General features: G+C 63.1%; 2 protein-coding genes across 3 annotated transcripts in view; one reads left to right on the forward strand and one right to left on the reverse strand.

Moving 5' to 3' along the window:
- UBASH3A (ubiquitin associated and SH3 domain containing A) overlaps positions 1–4,204 on the reverse strand; it is a 29,557-nt gene extending 25,353 nt beyond the window's left edge. The window contains exons 1-2 of one of the 2 annotated variants that reach the window (XM_002724219.6): positions 3,745–4,194; positions 2,266–2,319 (exon numbers count right to left, since the gene is read on the reverse strand). In XM_002724219.6, coding sequence (XP_002724265.4) covers positions 2,266–2,319; positions 3,745–4,181 — 491 coding nt within the window. In that variant the 5' untranslated portion in view covers positions 4,182–4,194. Of the gene's footprint in view, positions 1–2,265; positions 2,320–3,744 lie in introns of both variants that reach the window. The other variant, XM_008253532.5, reaches the window with a different exon arrangement.
- Positions 4,205–8,686: 4,482 nt separating this feature from the next.
- Positions 8,687–25,328, forward strand: part of TMPRSS3 (transmembrane serine protease 3) — a 16,846-nt gene continuing 204 nt past the window's right edge. The window contains exons 1-14 of the mRNA XM_089330377.1: positions 8,687–8,704; positions 9,862–10,000; positions 10,718–10,828; positions 10,929–11,029; positions 11,507–11,720; positions 11,974–12,097; positions 15,184–15,309; positions 15,798–15,841; positions 16,297–16,462; positions 18,223–18,392; positions 19,727–19,822; positions 21,761–21,903; positions 22,393–22,545; positions 23,526–25,328. The exon at positions 23,526–25,328 is cut by the window's right edge and continues 204 nt beyond it. Coding sequence (XP_089186503.1) covers positions 8,687–8,704; positions 9,862–10,000; positions 10,718–10,828; positions 10,929–11,029; positions 11,507–11,720; positions 11,974–12,097; positions 15,184–15,309; positions 15,798–15,841; positions 16,297–16,462; positions 18,223–18,392; positions 19,727–19,822; positions 21,761–21,903; positions 22,393–22,545; positions 23,526–23,543 — 1,623 coding nt within the window. The 3' untranslated portion in view covers positions 23,544–25,328. The remainder of the gene's footprint in view (positions 8,705–9,861; positions 10,001–10,717; positions 10,829–10,928; positions 11,030–11,506; positions 11,721–11,973; positions 12,098–15,183; positions 15,310–15,797; positions 15,842–16,296; positions 16,463–18,222; positions 18,393–19,726; positions 19,823–21,760; positions 21,904–22,392; positions 22,546–23,525) is intronic.

Genomic DNA, 25,328 nt, shown 5'->3' on the forward strand with positions numbered 1-25,328 from the left:
CACCCGCGGGCGACGCCCCAAGTGCTGCGCCACCCACCCATGCGGGAGACCTGGAAGGAGCTCCTGGCTCCTGGCTTTGGCCTGGCTCAGCCCAGGCCGTTGCAACCAGCAGTGAGTGAACCAGCAGATTGTAGATCTGTGTGTGTGTGTGTGTGTGTGTGTGCGTGTGTGTGTCTCTGTCTCCCCTCCCCCTTGTAACTCTGTCTTTCCAATAAATAAAATAAATATTAAAATAAAGAAACTTAAGTAACAAGCCAGTAGGTAGCTCTCCGTGTGCCTCACAAACCGCAGACTGCTGTCCGGCCTTCGTGCGCCTGGACCTCAGTGCGGATCTGCGGTTCCCCTGAACTTTCCCTCCGCTCAGCTTTGTCAGCGTGCATCTTTTCTTTTTTAAATTTGTTTATTTTATTTGAAAGTCAGAGTTACACAGAGAGAGGAGAGACAGAGAGAAAGAGAGAGAGAGGTCTTCCATCTGCTGGTTCACTCCCCAGATGGCTGCAAAAGCCGGAGCTGTGTCGATCCAAAGCCAGGAGCCAGGAGCTTTTTCCAGGTCTCCCACGCACACGCAGGGTCCCAGCACTCGGGCATCTTCTACTGCTTTCCCAGGCCGCAGCAGAGGGCTGGATGGGAAGTGGAGCAGATGGGACATGAACTGGCGCCCATATGGGATGCCAGCACTGCAGGCAGTGGCTTTGCCTGCTACACCACAGCGCCGGCCCCAGCGTGGATCTTTCAAAGGCCGCAGCATAGCCCGTTACTTTCACACAACAGCACTTCAGAAAGCCCGTGGAGATGGAGTTGGGAGATGAATCTATTCTGGTGCAAACACTTTGAAATCCATGCACGACTTTCCATACTGCACGCTTCTGTGAACTTCTTAGAAAGCCCTCTTCGCAGGGGTTCACAATTCTTCGCACTTTGAAGTAAGCTTATCTTGAAATTCCATTTTCCATAAACTTTTTAAGTCTTCTCCTACATAACATTGCACTTGTCATTCCCACTGGAATGGACATTTACATTATTTTTTAAAAACAAAGAACAAAACAAAACACAAAACGTGGGGCTGGTGCTGGAGTTTCGGTGCAGCCAGCTAACCCCTGTTCACGTCACCGGCATCTCATCCTGGTGAGCCGCTTTGAGCTCCCACTGCTCGGCTTCCGATCCAGCTCCCTGCTGTGCCTGGGAAAGCAGAGGAAGATGCCCGAGTCCTTGGGCCCTGCACCCACGTGGGAGACCTGGAAGAAGCTGCTGGCTCCTGGCTTCAGCCCGGCCCAGCCCTGGCTTTGCAGCCATCTGGGGAGTGAACCAGCAGATGGAAGACCTCGCTCTCTCTATTTCATCCTCTCTCTCTGTAACTCTGCCTTTCAAATGAATAAATAGATCCTAAAAACACGAAAGTCCCCCAAGGCTGGCTCACCTCTTCCAGGCCCTGTGAGTTTCTCTCAGCGGATGCCGGGAATGGATCTGCCGAGTGCTGAGGCCACCGTGTTCTCGGGACCCACAGGCACCGCTGCCTCCCCCGGGGCTGCCAGCGAAGTTCGGGTCCCGCCCCCACCCCAGCTACCCCAAACACCTCTTCTGTGCCAGTGGCGTCATTTTGGGCCTCCCTGGCTAGTGGGGCCCATTCTGGCTGAGTCTGGGGGACCTAGGACCCGGCTCCTTACTGGCAGCTCTGGGCTGTGCCCCTCCCAGCGGTGGGCGTGGCTCCAGGCCACAGGTTTCAGGGGTGCAGGAGCCTGCAGGGCTGGGGGCTTCCCAGAGCCCTGTGGGGGCTTTGAAGTGCCGCCCTTAGCTTGGAGTTTTTTTGGGGGGAGGCACCTCCCTAAGAACACAGGGCTCGCAGTCTCACAATCCCCCTGCCTGTGCCCCACGGGCCCTGTTGTCACCGTTTGGTGCTCGCTGTGGCTGTCCTAGGTCACAGCGGGACGACTGTCCCACCAGACTCCACGGCACCCTCCTGGGGGCGGGGTTTCGGGGAGCCCACTCGTGGTGCCCAGGCCTCGGGGCGCCCACCCCCACCCCTGTGGGCAGACAAGAGCTGCTCCGGGCGTCTCCAAGGAGCTGCAGGTCCTTGTCGGTGTCGACAGAGTTCGATTAAATCAGATTTTATGTCCCAAGGTCTCCGTTTTTCCATTTCATGGGGGCTGTGTGGTGTGTGCTGGGGGGGGGGGGGCTGGAGGTCGGCTCGCTTCCCGGCCACCCCTGCAGAGCCAGGTCCGACAGGCTCGGGCCAGCTCCGCCCACGCCCCCAGCGGCCCCACTCACCAGCTGCAGGCCTCCTCCGCCGTCTTTCTCCCGGTGGCTGCCAATGCTTTTAGCCTGGAGACACAGCAGAAAGCAGACTCAGGGCTGGGCCTCCGCTCCTTCGGAAGCAGACGTAGCAGGCCGAGCCCCCCGTGACTCCCGGGCGGGGGTCTCTCTCGCCAGGCACCTCTCCCCCATCCTCCAGGACCCTCCCCCGAGGCTGCTCCCATCCTCCTGCTGGCTTCCCCCCAGTCATCCCAGCTCCAGCCTGGGTACTGGGTCCAAGCTCTGGACACCGACCCCTGCACTGCCCCACACTCTGCACCCAAGAAAAACCGCCCTGGGTGGACGCCGGGGTGGCCTCGATGGGACAGGGCCCTGGCTGGGACCCTGACACACGCAGCCCTGTGCCAGTCTCCCTCAGCAGATCGGCACTCACCCTCCAGGCTCGGCTCAGTCACGCCCCCTTCTCTGGGTGATGTCTCTGCCTAAGGCAGGTGCATCCTCAGCCCCTGGAGCCCCCCCTGCAGGGACCCTCGCCATGGGCTCGTCACGCTGTGTGGGAGCCCGGGGGTCTCTTTGCTCACTGTCCCTGGGCCAGAAAGGTGGATGCGTTGCATTGAATGTAACTGAGACTGAACCGGAGGGAGCCCAGCCCGGGAGAGGGGGAAACGGGTGGGCTCGGTGAGGAACACTGCGGTGCTGGCCACGCTGCCATCTGGGGAACACCCACAGGACGTGGCTGCCCGCAGAGGCCTGGCGTGCAGTCTCGAACGGAGGTGTAGGTGAGAAACTTAGAACACATTTCTAAGCGAGCGGAGTTTTGAGTCTGGGTCCACGCTACAGCAGCTAAGGGGCCACAGCCAGGCCCCAGGAACTCGCCCCAGGCTTCCCCGTGAGTGGCAGGACCCCAGCCACGTGAGCCGTCAGTGCTGCCTCCCAGGGGAGGGAGGAAGCTGGGGTCAGGAGGTCTTGCGCCCTCTCAAAGCCGAGGTTACCCACAGCGCATTTCTGTCGTATTTTCCCTGCTTGTCCAACAGCAAGGCCAGGTACGTGACGCCGGCTTGCTCGGGAAGCCATAGCTCATCACTTCTCCCCGAGGCGCCCGTGTCCACGGCAGGCCTTGGCCTTGGCCTTGGGGACCAGCAGGCGGTACTGGACCAGCCTATGTAGTTCCTCAACTGTTCTGTTTCATCATTGGGCACTCAGAAGTCTCCCTGAGGACCAGGGCTCTCCCTAGACCTGGAAATGTCACCCGCAGCGTCCCCAGGCCCCAGAGCCACACACGGCTGCTAACGTTCGCCCGTCCACAAGTCCCCCCGTTGGGCAGCCTGCAGAGCCGTCCTCCCAGAGCCAGAGAGGGACGAGGGGTCTCCGCGGGGGACACCATCTTGCTCTGCCGGGCGGCTGCTTGCACAGGAAGTCAGGGCCCGAGCGGCTGCCGCTCTGGGGCGGAGGGCCGCAGGGGTGGGCCCCAGCCCTGCAGGAGGTGGTACTCACGCGGTGTGCACCGGGAAGCCCATGGCCAGGAGGGGGTCCAGGAGCGAGGGGCTGCTGCGGCCCTTGAGCTTGCCGGAGACCTTGGCGTAGAGCTGCGTCTCTCCTGCTGCCATCGCTTCCTGCCGGCCGCGCACGCGGCAGTCGGCACGCTGCGCCGAGCAGATAAAGCCAGGGAGGAGAGCGAGGGGAGGCTGAGGCCCGCAGAGAAACCTCAAGCTGCTTGTGATCTCTCTGACAGAAACCGATATCCTGTTTGCATGAGCTCTGGCGTCAGGATCATTCTGCAGACGGCTGGGTGCAGCGCCCACCGGCCCTGCTCCCCCCGCGGGGCCGGCCCTGCAGTCCAGCCACGGCCTGGAGGGAGCCCGGCGCCCACACTGACGCGGGAGTGGGAGCAGGGATGCGTGGGAGCCCAGGGAAGCGGGAGCAGAGGACATCGGGGCTGGGGCCTCTCCCCTGCGCCCGCTGCCTCCCCCGAGCCACACAGAGCTGTCTGGGCATTAGCCAAGGGGACGTCAGCCACACTGCCCTCAGCCCCCGACCCCCACGGGGTCTGCGTCCAAGAACTCAACCCGCTCAGATGGAAGGAGGGCGCCTGTGCTGAGCAGGATGACTTTGCCCCTTGCCGCGCAGAACAACCGTTAACAAAGCGTTCGCCTGATTTACGTAGCGTGAGCGCACAGGTGACTCCCAGCTCACGGCGGGATGTGCGCGGGTCTGTGCGCAGAACACACCGTTTATGCAAGTATCAGGGGCTGGAGCGCTGCAGGTCTGGGCGTCCGCCGTGGGCACTGGACTTAATCCCCACCACCCTGGGACAACCCCATTTCCATTGTCCCTCCCGCTCTAAGACTTGGTGGCTCTCTCAGTTATCCAGTGACGGTTTGTCGGCTGTACAAGCCTGCAGTTTAACAGGCGTTCAGAAAGGCTGACAAACACACACGCACGCAGCCCCAGGCTCTCTGCGAAGTGAGCTCACCCCAAGCTCCCAGGGCCCGCAGTGGCGCTGATCTGCCAGCAGGTGCGAGCTGGGGACATTTTAGATGTCACAGCTCGAGGGGCGGGGACTGTACGACTGTGATCCGGCCCCAGACGTCTGTGACACTGGCGTGGGTGACTGGGGCAGCCAGGAAGACGCCGCTCGGCACAGCTGGGCTCCACATCCCAGTGCCTAGGTCTGAGCCCTGGCCCCACTCTGCATCCTGGGGGGCAGTGGGCATGGCTCAGCGACTCGGGTCCCTGCCACCCACGTGGGAGACCTGGGTGGGGTCTCTTCCAGCTCCCAGTCTCAGCCCAGCCCGGAAACAGGAAGTAGACGGAACAGCTCTCTCTCTGCCTTTCAGATACGTAGAATAAATAAATCTTAAAAATTAAAAATAAATGACTTTACAAAGAACAGTAAAGCAAAGTTGGAGGACCCTGGCTCTAGCACCTTCCCGGAGCCTCTACGGCACCTGCCCAGCCAAGCCCCCCGTCACCCCTCCCTGCCACAAAGCAGCCGCTGTCCCCGCTGTGTGTTCACCGAGGCTGCTCCTGAGCCTCGTGTTGGCAGAACCACGGAGCAGGTGCCTGCTCGGGTCTGGATGCTTCCGTCCGACTCTGTGACGCTCACGCAGTTGGGGTCTCTCTGTGTCATCTGGGACAAACCCGCCGCCCTCCCATCGTCCACTTCTCAGCCGTGTGCATTTGGGTGGTTTCTGTGGCTGGACTACCAGGAAGAGTGCTGCCGAGGGCGTCCCTGTCCCGGTGGACATGGGTGTGCACTTCTGTCCGCCCAGTGCAGGCACACGCGGCACTGGGGACGGGCGTGCAGGCTCCCAGCCCTGGTGCATGCTTGGTGTTTCAGCCCCTTTCATTCCGGCTGTGCCCGGGGGGAGCAGTGGTGTCATTCCGGCCGTGCCCGGGGGTGCAGTGGTGTCATTCCAGCCGTCCCCGGGGGGTGTAGTGGTGCCATTCCGGCCGTGCCCAGGGGGAGCAGTGGTGTCATTCCGGCCGTGCCCGGGGGGAGCAGTGGTGCCATTCCGGCCATCCCCGGGGGGTGCAGTGGTGTCATTCTGGCCGTGCCCGGGGGGAGCAGTGGTGTCATTCCGGCCGTGCCCGGGGGGTGCAGTGGTCTCCCTGTGTTTCTAATCTGCCCTGCTCTGGAAGACAGAGCCTCCCGGTGGCGGTGCATGTTGGGGAGTGCCTGCTCGCGTTTTTGCTGGGTTGCTCGCTGCTTCTTGCTGACGGGTGGGGGCTCCGGTTAGAGCCTTCTGCCCCCTGCTGAAGACCTCGTCGTTAACCCAGAACTGATGAAGACGGTCTCTCGTGTTTCATTCTGGAAACTCTCTTGCTTTTACTGTTCCTGTCCATCTCTGTGATCCATTTGAGTTAGTTTTATGTATGAAAGGTCTTCAAAAACTTCATGAATTGTGTATTATGAAAAACTACGAGTGAATTTCAAAATTTTTTTGAACAAAATAAATTTATCTTTTAACTCAATTTTTCCACCAATTTTTTTTAAGATTTATTTATTTACTTGAAAGTCAGAGTTTTAGACAGAGAGGGGGAGAGAGGGACAGACAGAAAGATCTTCCATCTGTTGGTTCACTCTCCAGATGGTTGCAATGGCCATCACTGGGCCAGGCCAAAGTCAGGAGCCAGGAGCTTCTTACAGGTCGCCCAGGTGAGTGGCAGGGAACCCAACACTTGGACCATCTTCTGCTGCTTTCCCAGGTGCATCAGCAGGGAGCTGGATTGGAAGTGGAGCTGCTGGGACGTGAACCAGTGCCTGTGTGGGATGCTGTTGCCACAGGCAGTGGCTTTATTAGCAACACCACAATGCTGACCCCTCCTTCCACCAACTTTTTAAGTACCTGTATGGTGTGAGGTGGGAAGAAGTTAAATTTTTTTTCCCATTGAACACCCAGTGAGTGGCAGAACATTCTTACAAATCAGGTGACTGCGTGGACTTCAACAGTTTCTGACTGCATTTTAACGATGTTTGATCTTCCGCTCCATGAACATGGTATATCTCTATGCTGCTTCTCTCTGTAAGGCTTCAGTGTTCACAGGTTTTTCACTTATGTTTTCGATGCTACTGTAAATGGTATTTTAAATAATTTCATCTCTAATTGTTATGTATAGAAATGCAGTTGGCTGGCGCCACGGCTCAATAGGATAATCCTCTGCCTGCAGCGCCGGCACCCCGGGTTCTAGTCCTGGTCGGGGCACCGGATTCTGTCCCAGTTGCCCCTCTTCCAGTCCAGCTCTCTGCTGTGGCCCGGGAGTGCAGTGGAGGATGGCCCAAGTGCTTGGGCCCTGCACCCCATGGGAGACCAGGAGGAAGCACCTGGTTCCTGGCTTCAGGTCATCGTGGTGCGCTGGTCGCAGTGCACTGGTTGTAGCGGCCACTGGGGGGGTGAACCAATGGAAAAGGAAGACCTTTCTCTCTCTCTCTCTCTGTCTCTCACTGTCCACTCTGACTGTCAAAAAAAAAAAAAAAAAAAAAGAAAGAAAGAAAGAAATGCAGCTGATTTTATTTATCAAGCTCACAGCCTATGACCTTGCTAAATTCACTTAATAATTCTAATATTTTGTAGATTCTTTTGGATCTCCTGTGTCCATAATGATGTAATATTCAAATAATGACATCTCTTCTCCTCCTTTCTGATCTTTGTAAACTTTGTATCTGGGGTCTGCATTGGCTGTCTGCTTCTGGATGGGTCTTTCCTCTTTAAACGGTACCCCCTTTGCCAGTTTTGGGGTTGCTGGTTTTCTGCTTGCCTGGGATCTCAGAAGAGCAGGTGGTGGTGCCACTCTGGGACATTGGGACAAGTCTGGGGAGGTGAGGGTTAATGTGGCACCAGGTTCCTGGGGAGCACTGCCTTGACACTGCCTGGAAATGGAGCAGGGGCCGGCGTCGTGGTGCAGTGGGTAAGGCCGCTGTCTGCAGTGCCGGCCTCCCATACGGGCACCAGTTTGAGTCTTGGCTGCTGCACTTCCCATCCAGCTCTCTGCTGTGGCCTGGGAGAGCAGTGGAGGATGGCCCAAGTCCTTGGGCCCCTGCAGCCACGTGGGAGACCTGGAAGAAGCTCCAGGCTCCTGGCTTTCGCCTGACCCAGCCCCAGCTGTTGTGGCCATTTGGGGAGTGAACCAGCAGATGGAAGGTCCTCCCTGACCCCACCTCTGTAACTTTGCCTTTGAAACAAATAAACCTGCGCACCCCGGCTGCTGTGTCTCCTCGCTGCTCTCCAGGCACACGGGCCCTCCCGGGGCCCTCCAGACACCGTCAGTGTGGCCTCTGCTCTGGGCCTCCGCGGCTGCGGTGGGAGCCCAGGACTCACGGTGTGCCGTCCCTGCGGGCTCGGCTAGGATGTCACTTGTCCCCAGAGTCCGTCTCTCTCACCCTCACTACCTGACCCCTCCCTAGCGCTTCTCCCCTCCCCCACCATGCCCACACTGCTCCTTTGTCCCCCTGCTGTCCCCCGGGCACCCAGACGCCCGACTCAGCCAGAGCGGTGGAGTCCCCACCAGCCCGGCAGGCTCCTGGCCCCTTCCCCGCAGCAAGGGGCCCCTGCCCTCCAGGAAGGTTTAAGAGTTCTGTGTGCAGAGGGTGCTCGGGACCCTGCCGGGAGCCCAGTGGGCTGCGGAACCCGCGGGGCTCCCACCTCCCCGGTGTTTTACATAGAGCGGGGGCTGGCGGCTCCTGCAAGGCGTGTACCTTGCTTACTAATTAAAGGGAAGCCACGTTCGTCCCTCCCCGGCCCCCGGAGCCGCACACCAGGGCCACCTGATAGCCGTGTCCAGATTGGGTTACACTGATGCCATTGGCTGCCACGGCCGAGGCGACGGGGCCGAGTGACTCGGGGAAATACTGCCCGATCGGACTGACCCGTGGGCGGCCTGCTGCCCACCACGCTCACCTATATCATGAGAAAGGGGCTCGTCCCTGCCTCGAACGATGGCGGCTCCAGATGTGGTGAGTGCGGTGGGCCTGGGGAGGGCTGGCGCTGGCTGGGGGTGCTGGCCGGGGGCGCTGGCCGGGGCACTGGCCGGGGGCAGGTGCTGTCCTGTGGGCCGGCCTCCAGCCATGGCCTGCCTGGGAGGGGAGTCTCTCGCCCCAGCGCCCAGAGAGCGCTCTTGTTCCGTTCCTTAGCTAAACCACGTAACTTGCCACCTGGTGATAGCAAGCGGACGCCCAAACCGGCTGAGCATGACTTGGGGCTTTCTGACTTTCCTCAAAGCCATGCATGTGGGGCTGGAACCCACGTTTGCTTAGAACCTCAGCACGCTTTGTGCAGGTGTTGTAGTCAGCGGCTTGGCGATTTCCCCCGGAGCTTCAGACACAAAGGAGATAGAAACGGACGCTTTCAGCACTCAGGTTTACGCGCCTGCTGGGGCTTCCGAGGCTCCCACGGAAGCCGGGCCTGATGCCCGGGAGAGGGAGCCGGGATTTCACTGGGGACAGGTGCTGCTTTCCTTGTTCCGCCGGGACAGAGGCCCGCCCCCCCCTCGGCACGGCCGTAGGGAAGAGTGCAATTCTCCCTGGGAAACCTTGGGGCTCCCGGCAGCACCTCCCTCGTCTGTGTCAGGGAGGACTGGCCCGGACGCTCGGTCACTTCGGTTCTGAATTAGGTCAGGCCTGTGTGAGCGGGGCCAGGGCTGGGCTTATGGGAGCCGCTGGTGCCGTCCCTCCCCCGGCGGCATCTGTGTTTTGGGGGTGCAGAGGTTATGTGGGCATCAAGGCTTGACCGCATGTGTGCGTGGACGGAGGGCGTAGCTTGTGTGGCACCGGTTAAAACCAGCCAGGAAGGTGCTCTGGGGGTGACTTATCTTCCCTAGACTAATATCCGGCACCTTGGTTCAAGGGCCTCTCTCTGAACGCGCTATCCGCGGGCCTCCAGGCCGGCTCGGGGGCAGTGGCAAGGCCCCGTTCGGCCAGAACTCCGCGTGAATTCTTTCGCTGACCCAGCAGCTCCTGTGTCGCGGGCCGCGCTCCCACCAGATGAGCGCTTCTGATTGGCGGGCGCTGAATGCGCTTGGGGGTGGCCTGGTGGATTTCAAAGGTTTACAATCTGCACCCGATGCCAGCCCCGGGATCGGGGAACAAACGTGGCCTGTTCCTCCTGGGCGCAGGAGGCGGAGCTGGAGCCGGAGCTCAGAGGCCCTGAGATCGTCACCATGGGCGAGAACGACCCGCCGGCCGCCGAAGCTCCCTTCTCCTTCCGCTCGCTCTTTGGCCTTGACGACCTGAAGATAAGTCCTGTGGCGCCGGGTAGGTGGACCCAGGCGGCTCTGAGAGCCCCCTCCCGGCCTTGCGGGCGGCAGGCAGGGCGGGGTCTCCCCTATGTCTTCCCAGCATAGGGACATCTGCTCTCCCTCGCGACTGTGGACCCCAAGGCCACTTGAGAGGGGACCACTGGGTGCAGCCCCTAACTGGCACTCCAGGGATGGGGGTTTTATTCTCCCATGGGAGGTGTAACCGCCCCCATCAGTCCCCGGGGAGGTGGACCATGGCCAGGACATCCTAAGCCCCACCGGACCACCCACCCTCCCAGGAACCTTAAACTTGACGTCACCAGAAGTGAGAGACCCTGGATTAAAATGCAGCGGCCGATGCTGCCGTGGTTCCTGGTGTTGGCCGACGGTCTTGGCTGGGCCTCGGCTTGCAAGGGCACCGTGCGGCTCTGTGCCCGCCCCCTCCCGCGTCTCTGCGAGCTGATGTCCCCTGTCAAGCGCCTGACACACTGGACCTTGTCTTAACGACCTGTTCCCAGATGGGATGGCAACCTGGGGTCCTGGGGGCTGGGACCACCAGGTAGCTGTGCTGGGGACGCTGCCAAGGCAGGGCACCACCCCTACCCTGGGGACAGTCCTCTGGGACGATCCCCGCACAGAGGCGGGTGGGGGCGAGTGGCTGCCTTTGAAGGCTTTGGATCCTCAGCCCGAGGCTGCACGGCGCCCTGCACGCCTGCTCCTCTCTGGTTCGCAGACGCAGACGCGGTGGCTGCACAGATCCTGTCGCTGCTGCCCTTGAAGTTTTTTCCAGTCCTCGTCGTGGGGATCATCGCGCTGATTCTGGCGCTGGCCGTCGGCCTGGGCAGTGAGTACCATGCATTATTGAGAGGCCCTCGGACGCCCGCGCCAGGAGCTCAAACTTTCATGAGCTCCCCGGCTCTCACGAGCGCCCCGCGGCCACGCAGCCTTAATTACTGGCGGCAAGCTGTCCTGGCTTGCGGACCTTGGGTTAGGCAGGGGCTCTGTTGGCCGGGCGCGGGGCTTCGTCACCAGGTCACCTGCCCAGGTAGCAGCGCCCAGAGGCAGCAGTGGAACAGGATCTCGAGGGGGCGGGGTGGGGCGGGGGAGCCACCAGGGTGGAAGCCACAAAGAGCCCCATTCACGCTGTGCCAGGCAAGCCAGCGATGTTTATCGCAAGGTGCATGTGGCTTTTGGGAAGAGGGGGGCGTCTGGACGGAGGGTCCTCTCTCCCCGTCTCTCTGAGATAACTGCGTGGCCCCTCCCTGGAGGCGGGGTCCACGGTCCACTCCTGCTCCGCCCCCAGTGAGAGCGGGCAGGACGCCGAGCAGGTCTCGGCAGGGGCGCCTTGCTCGGCCGGCTCGGCTGGTCAGCCCGCGGCCCTGCAGGCCCTCTCTTGACCCTGAGCCCTAACTTGTGGCTCCGCAGACAAAGCGGGGAGTGGCAGTCCCCCTCCCCAGCCCCCGCCCGGGAATTCAGCAGACACTGGGCAGGGCTGCCATTTCAGGACAGGCTTCCGTAGTAGGAGGCAAGTTCAAGGGCACGCACTGGCAGGGGCCAGCCGTCAGGGTCGTGCACTGCCAGAGCCGTCGGTTCACGCCCCGTCTCCTTGCCTCTCTCAGTCCACTTCGACTGCTCTGGGAAGTACAGGTGCCGCTCCTCGTTCAGGTGCATCGAGCTGTCCGCGCGGTGCGACGGGGTCTCGGACTGCAAGCAAGGGGAGGACGAGTACCGGTGCGGTAAGGTCGCCCTCGGAGGAGCCGGCAGAAGGCAGCCTCGCGCTTCCCGGCTGGGAGATGGTCACTGCTGGTGTCGGCCACCTGCCCAGCTGGGACGCAGCGGCCCTGGCCCCGGCCGAGGGGCATCCAGGGGCTCAGCTTCAGCTCGGGGTGGGCGTTGGGGGTGGGGGTGCAGACGGGTGTCGGCCGTGGGGGAGGAGGGCTGGGAGTCGCTGCCTGGCCACTCGTGGGACACGCCCTGTCCGTCGGCCAGTCCGGGTGAGCGGCCAGCACGCGGCGCTGCAGGTGTTCACGGCTTCTGCGTGGAGGACCGTGTGCTCCGACGACTGGAGAGCGCGCCACGCCGAGGTCGCCTGCGCCCAGCTGGGCTTCCCAAGGTGAGCGTGAGCATGTCCAGCCACGGCGAGGTGGAGGGGACGATAGCTGTGGGAGGACACGGGTGCCCCGGGCCCCGAGGAGGGGGTGACACGGCACACACAGAGACAGACACACAGACACAGAGACACAGCACAGACACACAGACACACAGAGACACAGACACAGAGACATAGAGACACACAGAGACACAGACACACACACAGACACATAGAGACACAGACACAGACACACACAAACACACACACAGAGACACAGAGACACACAGAGACATAGAGACACAGAGACACAGCACAGAGACACAGAGACACAGAGACACAGAGACACAGAGACACACACAGACACACAGAGACACAGCACAGACACACAGAGACACAGACACACAGACACACACACAGACACAGAGACACAGAGAAACACAGAGACACAGAGACACAGACACACACAGACACATAGAGACACAGACACAGAGACACAGAGAAACAGAGAAACACAGAGACATAGATGGAGACACAGACACACACACAGACACAGAGACACAAACACACACACAGACACATAGAGACACAGACACAGACACAGGGACACAGCACAGACACACAAACACACACAGACACACACACACAGACACACAGAGACATAGACAGAGACACAGACACACACACAGACACAGAGACACAGACACACACAGACACACACACACAGACACACAGAGACACACAGAGACATAGATGGAGACACAGATACACACACAGACACAGAGACACACACAGACACATAGAGACACAGACACACACAAACACAGACACAGACACACACAAACACACACAGAGACACAGAGACACACAGAGACATAGACGGAGACACAGACACACACAGACACAGAGACACACAGAACACACACAGAGAGACACAGACAGATACACAGACGCAGAGACATAGACACAGAAACACAGACAGACACAGACACACACAAACACACACACAAAGACACATGCAGACACAGACACACACGAACACACACAGACACACACACAGAGACACAAACACACACAGACACACACACAGAGACACAAACACACACAGACACAGAGACACAGACACAGTGACATAGACACAGAAACACAGACACAGACACACGCAGACACAAGCAGAGACACACAGACACACAAAGACACAGACACAGACACACGCACACCCCTGCACCTGTGGCAAGCAGCCGAGTGCTCCCCCACGGGCATGTCTGGTCCCTCTGAGCTGCTCTCTTCCTGGGACCCACCACCAGGAGCGCCCCTTTCTCCTCCTGCCCCACCGCCCACCCCACCCATCCTCACCCTAGGGCCTCTCTTCCTTGAGGCGGGGAAGCTGGGCTTGGCCTGCCCCCTCCCCACCCAGCAGACCCCAGGCAGGGGCTCCACGCTTCCCCAGGAGCCGTCAGGACCCCGTGGTCAGCGGATGCCCTCAGTTCCGCCCCTATGCCAGTGTCAGGGCCCCCTCGTCAGCTCTGGCCTGCACCCCAGCCTGGTGGCCCCGTGTTCCTCCGTGGCCTGTGGGGGAGGCCCAGGGGCACTGCCTGCCCCGTTCCTCTTCCATGACTCTGTGTAGCCCTCTCTGCTTAGCCACGTCACGGGCCAGGCACCTGCTTCCCGAAGACAGAGGGCCTGGGCTCAAGTTTTAGTACTCATGCCTCAGTTTCCCCCAAGTGGTAGAGACGGTGCTAGCACCAGCTGGGAGGCTGTGAGGACCCAGTGACCAGAGGTGTGTGGGGGTGGACCTGGCTCGAGGGACACACGGTCAGAGCTTGTGCTCATTGTCACCATCACCCTGGGCCGTGGGCCGTGTGTGGGCCCCCAGTTGTGGCACTCGGGGTCTATGAGCCCCCACCCATCGCCCTGGCCACCCGCACAATATGGCTGTGGCAGCCACGGTCAGCTCTCCCATGCCAGGACTGCCCCACACGCAGGCTGAACAGCACCAGGGGGAGGGGGCCCCGCGATGGCCATGGCTGCTGCCGTGGGGACGTCTTCCTCCAGCCCAGGGCCAGTCGGGCCCCGGCTGCTCCCTGCAGCTCTGCCCGCAGCACTGGCTGGAGTCGGGTGACACCCTAGATCGCAGGCTGCTGTGTCTGCCAGGAGTGCCCGCTGGCGCCTTCTGGTCTCGTGCAGAGTAACGGAAGGTGGCAGCTACTCCCGGCCACCCTGGTGTGGCTCCTCCCACATGTCCTGTCCCACGTCCCAGCCCCTCCCCAGAAGACCCATTCCCTCCCACTGGGACGTTTGCTTCCCTCCACACCGCCAGCTGCCCCCGGGGTTGCTTCACATCAAAGAGCATTTGCCTCGGGGTGGGACCTCCCACCTTCACCAGGAGGAGGTGGACCCCTGCACGTGGCTGCAGCTGGGTGGGCGGGCAGGGTGTGGTCACTGTCCCACCTGGAGGAAGTGGACCCCTGCACGTGGCTGCTGCTGGGTGGGTGGGCAGAGTGTGGTCACTGCCCCCATCAGGAGGAGGTGGACCCCCTGCACGTGGCTGCAGCTGGGCGGGCAGGCAGAATGTGGGCACCTATCCCCACCAGGAGGAGGTGGACCCCCTGCACGTGGCTGCAGCTGGGCGGGCAGGCAGAATGTGGGCACCTATCCCCACCAGGAGGAGGTGGACCCCCTGCACGTGGCTGCAGCTGGGCGGGCAGGCAGAATGTGGGCACCTATCCCCACCAGGAGGAGGTGGACCCCCAGCACGTGGCTGCAGCTGGGCAGGCAGAGTGTGGCCACCTATCCCCACCAGGAGGAGGTGGACCCCCTGCACATGGCTGCAGCCGGGTGGGCAGAGCGTGGTCAGGGCGTGGTCACTGCCCCACCAGGAGGAAGTGGCTGCAGCTGGGTGGGCGGGCAGGGTGTGGGTCATCCGAGGCCTTGCTGAGGCGTGTGGATATCACTCTATTAGCAGAAGGAGGCCTTTGATGGCCTGGGGAAGGGGTGGGGACAAAGTGACCTCCACCAAGCGCGACTCCTGGCACAAGGTGACTTGGGGCCGTGGCACCTGAGTGCTTCCGCGGTCGGCTGAGCACCGCCCGTCCCCCTCGTGCTCGCAGCTACGTGAGCTCCGACGACCTCAGCGTGCACCTGCTGGAGGAGCAGTTCCAGGGGGACTTCGTGTCCGTCAATCACCTCCTGCCGGATGACAAGGTGATGGCGCTGCAGCACTCCGTGTACGTGAGGTCAGTCCGCGAGGACGCGAGAGGCGGGCGGGGGTCGGCTCAGGGTGCGGACACCAGGGTGGGGGCTCAGAGAGAACCCAACCTCATGGCCCCACCAGAGAAGGGAAGAGAGTTAGCGACAGGTACAGGAACACCTAGTGGGCGGTGCAGGGATGCCTGGGGGCGGGAGCAGGTGAGCGGGGGGCAGGGAGGGGGAGGGAGAAGGAGGGTTTCCAGGATCGGTGTGCCCGGCACGGATGAGCCCTTGGCAAGTGCCGCTGGCACGGGCCAGGTGCCGCCCCTGCCCACGGCTGTCGATGCATTTGCCCTTCAGAGCTCAGCTGGGCCTCACGGCCTTCCGATGAGTCGCGGGACCCCGTAGACTGGTGGCCTGCGTCAGGACGAGGTGGACGGAGTTTGCGTTTCCTCTACTCCAAGGTTAGGGTTTTAAGAGGTGCCGTTGCATGGGCCTCGGCCAGGCATCACCAAGCCCGCTTTTCCCTCTCTAGGGAGGGATGTGCCTCGGGTCGTGTGGTCGCCTTGAAGTGCACAGGTGAGACCTCGGGCAGCCAGGCCCCTGCCCTCCCCCTGCCAGGCTCCGAGTCCCTTCCCACCGGGTGCCCTGACCTGGGAGAGCAGGGGAGCCGTGGCCGCCTCACCTGCAGGAGCAGACACGGCTGGGGCGACTTCTGAGCAGCCGCAGGATGAAGGTCCACGGCCTCCCGTCACTGTGGGCCGTCCCAGGGCGGGCGCCCCTGGCTGCTGGCAGAGGGCAGGGTCCTGCTTGGGCACAGGGTCTGAGGGGTCAGGGCAGCACAAGGCAGTCCTGGTGCTGTCCTCGCTCCCCGGGCACTGGGGGACCTGGCTGACGGACAGGGGCAGGCCCCACCCACCAGCGGGGTCCCTGCTGCGCGGGGCTCCTCCCCGCTTGCCCTCTGGTCTCTGGGACGTCTCCACCTCCAGCCGAGGCCCTGTGGAGTCCCCACAGCCCCTGCCCTCCCTCCACAGCCTGCGGCCTGAGGCTGGGCTACAGGGCGCGCATCGTCGGCGGGAACGCGTCGGCGCTGGCGCAGTGGCCCTGGCAGGTCAGCCTCCAGTTCCAGGGCTACCACCTGTGCGGGGGCTCGGTCATCACGCCCCTGTGGGTGGTCACCGCCGCGCACTGTGTCTACGAGTGAGTACCCCGACCCCGACCTGAGTCAGCTGGGGCGCGGGCGGCAGGCGGGAGCAGTGTCCCCCCCCCCTCCCCCGGCCACAGACCCAGCACTGGGGGCTGCGAGTGACTGGGGACCCCGCGGCTCATTTGATAAGCGGGAGGGAGGAGGAGGGGTGCTTTGTGCAGGAAGACGCCCAGCAAAGCAGAAGACCCTGGGCGCGACCCTGGCTCATCCCTGAGGACCCTGCAACCGACACTCAGGGAGTGGTGCCACGGCGGGCGGGGCACAGTTTCTAATAAAAGGTTCACTTATTTATTTGAAAGTCAGAGAGAGAGAGAGAGGGAGGGAGAGAGAGGGAGAGGGAGAGGGAGGAAGGGAGAGAGGGAGGGAGGGAGAGAGAGAGAGGGAGGGAGGGGGAGAGGGAGAGGGAGAGAGAGGGAGGGGCAGGGGGAGGGGGAGGGGGAGAGGGAGAGGGAGAGGGAGGGGAAGGGGGAGAGGGAGGTGGAGGGGGAGAGGGAGGGGGAGGGGGAGAGGGAGAGGGAGGGGGAGGGGGAGAGGGAGGGGGAGGGAGAGGGAGAGAGAGGGAGGGAGAGAGGGAGAGGGAGAGAGAGAGGAAGGGAGAGAGGGAGAGAGAGGGAGGGAGAGAGGGAGAGGGAGAGAGAGAGGAAGGGAGAGAGGGAGAGAGAGAGGGAGAGAGGGAGAGAGAGGGATAGAGGGAGAGAGGGAGAGAGAGAGAGAGAGGGAGGGAGGGAGAGAGGGAGGAAGGGAGGGAGAGAGAGAGAGAGAGGGAGGGAGGGGGAGAGGGAGATGGAGAGGGAGAGAGAGGGAGGGGGAGGGAGGGGGAGGGGGAGAGGGAGGGGGAGGGGGAGAGGGAGGGGGAGGGGGAGAGGGAGAGAGAGGGAGAGGGAGAGGGAGGGAGGGAGAGAGGGAGAGGGAGAGGGAGAGGGAGGGAGAGAGAGAGAGAGGGAGGGAGAGAGAGAGGGAGAGGGAGGGAGGGAGGGAGGGAGAGAGAGAGGGAGAAGGAGGGAGGGAGGGAGAGAGGGAGAGGGAGAGGGAGAGGGAGGGAGAGAGAGAGAGAGGGAGGGAGAGAGAGAGGGAGAGGGAGGGAGGGAGGGAGGGAGAGAGAGAGGGAGAAGGAGGGAGGGAGGGAGAGAGGGAGAGGGAGGGAGGGAGGGAGAGAGAGAGGGAGAAGGAGGGAGGGAGGGAGAGAGGGAGAAGGAGGGAGGGAGGGAGAGAGGGAGAAGGAGGGAGGGGGGGAGAGATCTTTCATCAGCCAGTTTATCCCAGCTGGCTGAATGGCTGCATAGCCAGGGCTGGACCAGGCTGAGGCCAGGAGCCTGGAGCTCCGTCGGGGTGGGTGGCAGAGGTCCAAGCACTCGGGCCATCTTCTGCTGCTTTCGCAGCTGCATTAGCAGGGAGCTGGGCTGAGGTGGAGTGACTGGGACTCGAACCAGCACTCTGATATAGTGCGGGTGTCTCAGGTGGCAGCTTAACTCGCCAGTCCACACTGCCAGCCCCAGCTGAGGGTACGTGGCGGGCACCCCGTCTCCCCAGAGCCATCTCTATGGGGCCTTAGCATGTAAGAAAGCCACGGAGAACATGGCCATGACGGCCTCCGTCGTCCCAGCCTCCTCCGGCTGCTTGTTGCCTGAGGGCCGCTGCGTCCTGCCGGGGCCTGGCTAGGACTCCGTGGGCCCCGGGGCGGTGCTCCTGGGGGGCCGAGCACCCACCCAGCCTGGGCGGCCAGGAGCTGCATGGCCGGCTCTTCTCATTGCAGCCTGAACCTCCCCACGTCCTGGGCCGTCCAGGTGGGTCTGGTTTCCCTGCTGGACAGCCCGGCCCCCTCCCACCTGGTGGAGAAAATCGTCTACCACAGCAAGTACAAGCCCAAGAGGCTCGGCAATGACATCGCCCTGATGAAGCTGGCCGGGCCCCTCACCTTCGACGGTGCGTCCATGCTTGTCTTTGTCCACGTCAGGGGAGCCCAGGACCACCTCGGGGGAGCCCCTTAGGGGAGCTGCTTGTCCTGGCGCCCGGCGTCCGGCTGTCCCTTCTCCCTGGAGTTGAGGTTGCCCTGCTCTGTGTGACGAGGGACTCTCGGTGGTGGCTGCCTGGGGAGCAGACCGAATCCCGTACAATGCCCTGCGGAGGCAGGGGCTCTCCCGGGTTAGAACCAGCTGGGGGATCCCGGCCCCGCCCCCGAGCTGTGGGGACAGTGACACCTTTAGTCTTCCTCCCTGCACCTGGTCTGCCATGTGTGCCCCGCTGGCGCCACCTGCAGGCAGTGAGGGGTTCTCCAGGCCCCCCCCCCACCCCGTCTCAGGTGGGAAGTCACCTGCCCACGTGGACAAAGTGCCCCCTTGTCCAGGTGCTTGTAGTATGGGACACGCCTGCCAGAGCCCTCCCAGGCCGGCCCTCCAGAAAGTTCTCTGCCAGCCAGCAGCTGAGTCCAGCTTTGCTTCTTGAAAAAGTCAGATCCCGCCCCCTGGACAGACACCAGCACTGTGACATCAGAGAACTTTCTAGCACTTTGCGGCCACAAGCCTCCTCCCAAGTCAACCAAAGCCCCCTTCCCTTCCCGAGGAAGGCAGGCGCCTGGGGGGCAGGGAGGGCTCCGTGGGTGGACGCCCCTCTGCCTGGAGCAGCGGCCAGGCCCGGGAGCAGCTGGAGCTCTGGCCCGCCGCTTCGCACACCCTCACAGCAGACATCCCCAGAGAGGTGTGTCAGGGCGGAGCTGGGCCGTCCATGCGCTTGGCGGTGGTCACCAAGTGAGGGCCAGCACGTGGACTGGGATACAAACCCCAGGGCCCCCTTATCCCCTCTGCACCCACATTCCGGTCCTGCCCATGACGGGTTGGCACGTCTCAGAGCAAGGGCGCACGTAGCTCTGGCACACACGGCACTCTGTGTCACAGCCGTGCCCTGGCGTGTGTCTGTGTGGCCTGTGAGACGGCACAGATGCCCTTGGCCTAGCCGTGCAGCGCCCAGCATGCCCACGGCCATGTCTGACCCCTGCCTGCAGGTGGGCAAATACAACTGAGTCCTGGCTGGACCCCATCGTCTCCCTGCACCTGCGGCCGAGAGCGTGGGGCCCCCAAAGCCTCAGCCGTCTCCTGTCTGGGCCTCCACAGTCAGGCTGCCACGTGCAGTGCAGGGCTGTCTGAGGGTCTTAGGGGCTTGGGGGGCGGAGCCTCTGCGAGCCAGGGCCCCGCCTTCCCGGGAGACATGGAGGCGTTCCCTCCGACGGCTGCATCACTGACTTGAGGGTCCTGCTTTCACAGAGCTGGTTCAGCCCGTGTGCCTGCCCAACTCCGAGGAGAACTTCCCGGATGGGAAAGTGTGCTGGACGTCGGGATGGGGGGCTACGGAGGATGGAGGTCAGTGGTCTCAGATCAGAGCCAAACTCAAAACCCAGGGGTCCCAGCTGGGGTGTGGGGCAGCTGGCCAACTGGTCAACCACCCAGCACACACAACTGGCCAGGGGCTGTGGGGCCGGGGTTCTGCTCACCTCAGGACAGCAGGAGGTGGCAGAGGAGCCGTGGGCACCCTAGGAGGGGAGACCCTCGCTGATCCACCGGGGTGCCCACCTCCCCGCTCCCTTCCCTGTTACCGGGGGCCGACCCTCGCCCTGTTATTCAGAGCAGAGCCGGCAGCCAGTGAGATTTTTGCCTGTGGCGCTTTGGGGGGTGCATTTGTGCGCCCGGCCACGGCCCAGTGGGGAAGCAGCCCCAGGCTCTCACTGCTGTGCCACCCCAGAAGGGGCCGTGGTGACAGCGCCAACAACGGCCGCAGGTGAGCCGTGCCCTGCTCGCCTCCACGTGGGGCCCAGGCACGGCCGCTTGCCCGCTAGTGGCTGTGTGACAAATCAGGGAGGCTTCGAACCACAGAGAGGCCTGCTCGGGAGTGGGGGAGGGGCTGTGGCAGGATCCCACCCCCCCCCCACTGCTCCAGGCTCAGGCTCTGCCCCGAGTCCCCGCCCCTCACCGGCCCCTCCTGAGTGGGTTCGGGTCCCGCCCTTCTTCTAGGGTGTTCTCATCTTGAGAGCCTTAGCTCTGCAAAGACCCCACCCAAGCCGTCACATGGCGTGTGTTCACAGGCACCTGCCTGGAAGTTCAGCATTTTCCTCTTGAGACACGTTGGTTGGTCAGGGGGCTGCCCGGGTCTGTGGGTCCGAGGGGCCTTGCCGGCCCTCACGCCCGCCAGCACCCGCAGAGGTGACCGCCCGCTTGGCTGAGGCCCAGCTCCGTGCCCTGTGGCTGGCCCCGGGGGCTCCCAGCTCCATCTGAAGCTGGGTTTGTGAAGGGAGAGGGGAGCCGGTCCACGCCCCCTCCTCTCCTGGGGGTCCTGAGCGCTCTCGGGGGTTTCAGCCACCAGAGTGGCTCTCGTTCCTCGGGCCTACGGAGGCCTTTCTCCTGGAAGGTTCCAGCTCCTGGGTGGATTTGCCCCTCTCCCGGCCTGCACTCTGCTGTGTCCACCACAAACGTCCCCGTGGCCCTCGCTCCAGTACAGCGTGCCCCCACCCAGGCTGGCCAACTCCGCCTGCCTGTGCAGGAAGCCCCTCCCACAGAGCTCTGTCACAGCACTGATCTGTGTCCATGGGGTGCCCAGTGGCCCCTGGAGTGGCCCTGAGCGGAGATGCCCACGGCACCTCCCACGGAGCGAGTGAGGGTCCTTCCCGGGCACACAGCCAGCTGGGGGGGTGTGGCCGAGCTCCTGCCCCACCCGGCCCTGTCCTCACGCCTGCCCTGCAAGAATCCAGGGTGTCTCTGTGTCTCCCCGAGTGTCCACGGCAGGAGCAGGGCCAGGGGCCACGCTCAGCCCAGTGCGGACCGTGGATCGGACCACGCAGGCCCGGCTGCGGATGCGGGCGTGTGCCTGGGTTTGGGAGCTCCCGTGGGATTTGCAGAGCCACCCCCATGCCTCGAACGCTCGAGGGTGGGCTTGGAGGAGCGCTGACCACTGCCCCTGGAATGGACGAGGGGAGTGGAGAGGGAGGGTCTCCTCCTTCAAGCCCACAGAACAGGAAGATGGTGGGGTTACGGCCAGGCCAGGCCAGGTTAGGTTCCAGAATGTTCCATCCGGGGCGGGGGGGGGGTCTGTCGGGGGTGAGGCTGGCCCAGCGCGGGGTCCTAGTCTCCTGCCGCTGCAGCGGTGGCCCAAGCTTAGTAGCTCCAAGCTGCAGTCTGTCACACCGCGCGGGCCGGGGCTTCTCTGTGGCCACGTGGCACCAGGCCCCGGTCACCGGTGCCCCTGCACGCGACACTCAGAGCTGGGGTTCCTTCTCACCGCACCGCCCTGCCCCGGCTCGGAAGCAGGAGACGCCTCCCCTGTGCTGAACCACGCGGCTGTCCCGCTGATCTCCAACAAGGTCTGCAACCACAGGGAGGTTTACGGCGGCGTCATCTCGCCGTCCATGCTGTGTGCCGGCTACCTGAGGGGCGGCGTGGACAGCTGCCAGGTACGGACCCCGGGCGGCGCCCAGCCCCTGGGGACAGCTCACTGCGAGGCTTCCCTGTGACGGATTGAAAGGCAAATTTACAGGGTGTGGCCAAGAGTTTGCTTAAGATATCCCTCCCTTTCCTGGCAGCCAGGCCCGTGTTTACCCAGAGCGCCCACTCTGCTTGGTGAGGGGTGGTGGGAGGGGCTCACGGTGTCAGGGGACAGAGGGGTAGGGGTGGGTGGGAACCGCTGAATTGGGCCCCGACGTCAGAGCAGGAGAGACTGATGGCGCCTGCTGACAACAGGTGAACAGGCGCACCTGCCCTTGGCTGCACCCGGTGCCCTTGACCTTCACAGCTTCCTTGTCTGGGGTCTGGGAGGGGAGACACAGCTGGGGTCCAGAGTCAGTTCTGGAAGGGCCGGCAGGTGCATGTGATACTGTAACGGGGTTCATGCCGCCGAGTGGCAGTGCCGTCCCCTGAACCTCGGCCTCCCCCTCGCCGTGCAGGGTGACAGCGGGGGCCCCCTGGTGTGCCAGCAGAGGAGTCTGTGGAAGCTGGTGGGAGCCACGAGCTTCGGCATCGGCTGTGCCGAGGTGAACAAGCCGGGGGTCTACACCCGCATCACCTCCTTCCTGGACTGGATCCACGAGCAGCTGGAGGTGGGTGAGGCCTTCCCCGGCTCCTGCTGGGCCCCTGCTCAACCCCTGGCATCCTCTAGGGCCGCCGAGTCCCACGGCAGAGAGCCAGGCAGAGCGGCTGCTGACTCAGCCAGCAGTGACTGAGTGGCTCTCAGGTGTCAGGCACCTGGGCACAGGTGAGCATGTGGGCGTGGACCCCATGCACGGAGGAGGGACACTGGCTGAGCTGGAAGGGTGGACCCTGCCCCTCCAAAGGGGAAGCCAGGGAGGTGGCCTCTGGGGGTGGGGGCGCCGAGCATGGCTGCCCCTGTGTGGGTGACTATGGATGAGGCGGCGGCAGGTGCACAGGGCTCCACGTGCCTGCTGGGAGCCGGCCCCTTGCTGGGAGCCTCCGAGTGGGCGTTCCTGTTTAGGAGCAGGAAGTGGAGGGGCTGCAGGGGCCCGGGTCAGGGAGCCTTGCTGGGGTTTGGGGGTGGGCAGCGGCAGGACGGGGGCCCCGGGGAAGGGAGGCCTGGCGGGCTGGCAGCCTCAGGGGGCCCCTTCCAGCTCAGAGCAAATATTTGCTGCCTTGGCCGGGACTCTGTCATCGCCACTTCCTGGACCGCGTTCAAAGACTTCTGCCCCTTCCTAATCGAGGTGAAACTGACGTCACCCAGAATCAATCATCTTGAAGGGAACAGCCAGTGGCATTTAGTGCCCGTGTGGCTCCAGAACATTCCATTGCCCCAGATGGAACCCCTGCCCACTCCGCACCCGTGCTTCCTCCTCCCCCAGCCTCAGGCAGCTTCCGGTCGGCCTTCTGTCCCTGTGGGTCAAACCCCTCTCTCCCGGCGGCCGCACAGAGCCCATGACCTCTGCTGTCAGAGGCCAGGCTTGACCCCACGGATGGCGGGGAGCAGCCGACACCTCGCTCAGGGCACCCCGTGGGGCCCAGCGGGTTGTACCAGTGGACAGGCAGCCTGAGGGGCTAAAAGAGACAAACCCTCTGTCTTCATTTTCAGAGGGACCTGAAAACTTGAAGAGTGAGGGGGCAGCGGCCACCTGAGCTCCCGGGACTCCCGTCTGGGGACGGTGGCCGTGCACACGTGCCCTCCGCAGAGCCAGGGCCCCTCCTCCCCGGACACCCGGCACACCTGCCTCCGAGGCTGCCGCCGGCTACGGGGCTGGGAACTGGACTGAGCCTGGGGCTCCTTTGCGACCGTCTCTGGGAGCAGAAGCAGAGGCCATGCACTACCTTCTCCCCTGTCCGCTTGGCTGTGCCCCCAGGGACTGTGCCCGGCTGCTGACCACACAGGCCACTGGGTAAGGACCGCAGCAGTGTGGCCGGGGGCCAGGCGCTGGCGGCAGCTTCTCCCGAGGACACTAACGACCTCCGTTCACACGTGTGGTTGCAGCCTCCGAATCCTCCCTCGGAGGTTGATGTGCGTTACGTCCTAGCTGGCCGGTGCTGGCCGCGTTGTCGGCCTCGCCTCGGGAGGACACGTCCTCCTTGAGTTGGGCTGCGTGAAGGAACGCTGACGGCCCCTGGTGACAAAGCCGCGGGCTCGGGCCCCTCCTAAGCACCTTGTGAGTTCTGTGTTTTTCTGCTGAACTGCCCAGCAGAGTGGAGAATCCCTCCCTCTGCTGTCAGGAGACCCGGAGCAGAGTAAGGAAGTGGGGGTGGTGGGGACCGGCCAGCCCCGCCCCGTGGGCGCCACAGCAAGCAGAGTGGACGGAGGGGCTTCCTGCTCTGCACCCAGGAGGCTGCGGGATTGGAGGCCCCTCCTGGGCCACTGCCCCGTGGTCCCCACGTCACACACGTCACGGAGGCTGCTTGGAAGTGATCATCGCCATGGAGCTCTCCTGAGTCCACGCCTCACAGGCACCAGATCCTCGGCTGGTGGTACCGGGGCCAGACCAGCAGGTTGGAGAGAGAGCAGAGATGGGCCCCAGGGGACGGCCCAGGGGCCATGCTCGAGGCCTGGGACAGCAGGAGGGACAGCTCAGACAAACGGCCACTCAGCAGTCGTGTGGGCGTCCCCCTCTGCTCCCCTCCCCACACAGATTCCAGCCGCTGCCCCCGCCCCCTTGCCTGCAGGGAACACGATCCAAGACCCCAGGGGCTGCCTGAAGCTGTGCTGGTACCAGCCCCCGCCTCTTCCTAGACACGGCCACCTATGAAAACGCCCGATTTATAAATTAGGCCTGGCTGGAGCAACAGGAGTGTCTGATGGTCACAGAACGGCTGTGGCAACAGCACTCGCGTGGACGTGGCCTCCGCGTTGCTCCGTGTTTCGCTCTTTCACTCAAAGGAAGCCTTCACGGCTTCTCCCTGGGGCACCTGCTGGCCCCTGGGGCCACTGATGGCTCAAACGGTGTCCTGTGGCACACGCCTGGGGCGGCCTGGTGCTCTGGCCAGCTTCTCGTTGACGAACGGTCACGCACATGCGGGAGCTCTGCTCGGGGCATGCTTTGTGGACAGCTGGAGAGGTGGTCGCTCTACCCAGAAGGCAGACTTTTAGGGCTTCGTGCCCAGGCCTCTTTGGGAGTGGTAGTGGCCCAGGAATGGCAGCTCCAGACCAGGGGACGACAAGTGATGTCCAGTGCACTGTGCCGTCCTCCGGGCCGTGGCAGCTGCCTGTGGGGCCCCCTGGGCCGTGTTTCCAGCTCACCTCTAATCACTCTTGAGGTTTGTTAAGAAGGGTTTGGTGGGGGCGGGCCTTGTGCTGCAGGGTTATGTCACCAACTTGCAATGCTGGCCCATCCTGGAGTGCTTGTCCGAGTCCTGGCTGCCCCATTCGCCGGATCCAGCTCCCTGCTAAGAC

The sequence above is a fragment of the Oryctolagus cuniculus genome, chromosome 4, assembly GCF_051225735.1.
Source record: "Oryctolagus cuniculus isolate XC-2025 breed Fujian yellow rabbit chromosome 4, ASM5122573v1, whole genome shotgun sequence".
NCBI lineage: Eukaryota > Metazoa > Chordata > Mammalia > Lagomorpha > Leporidae > Oryctolagus > Oryctolagus cuniculus.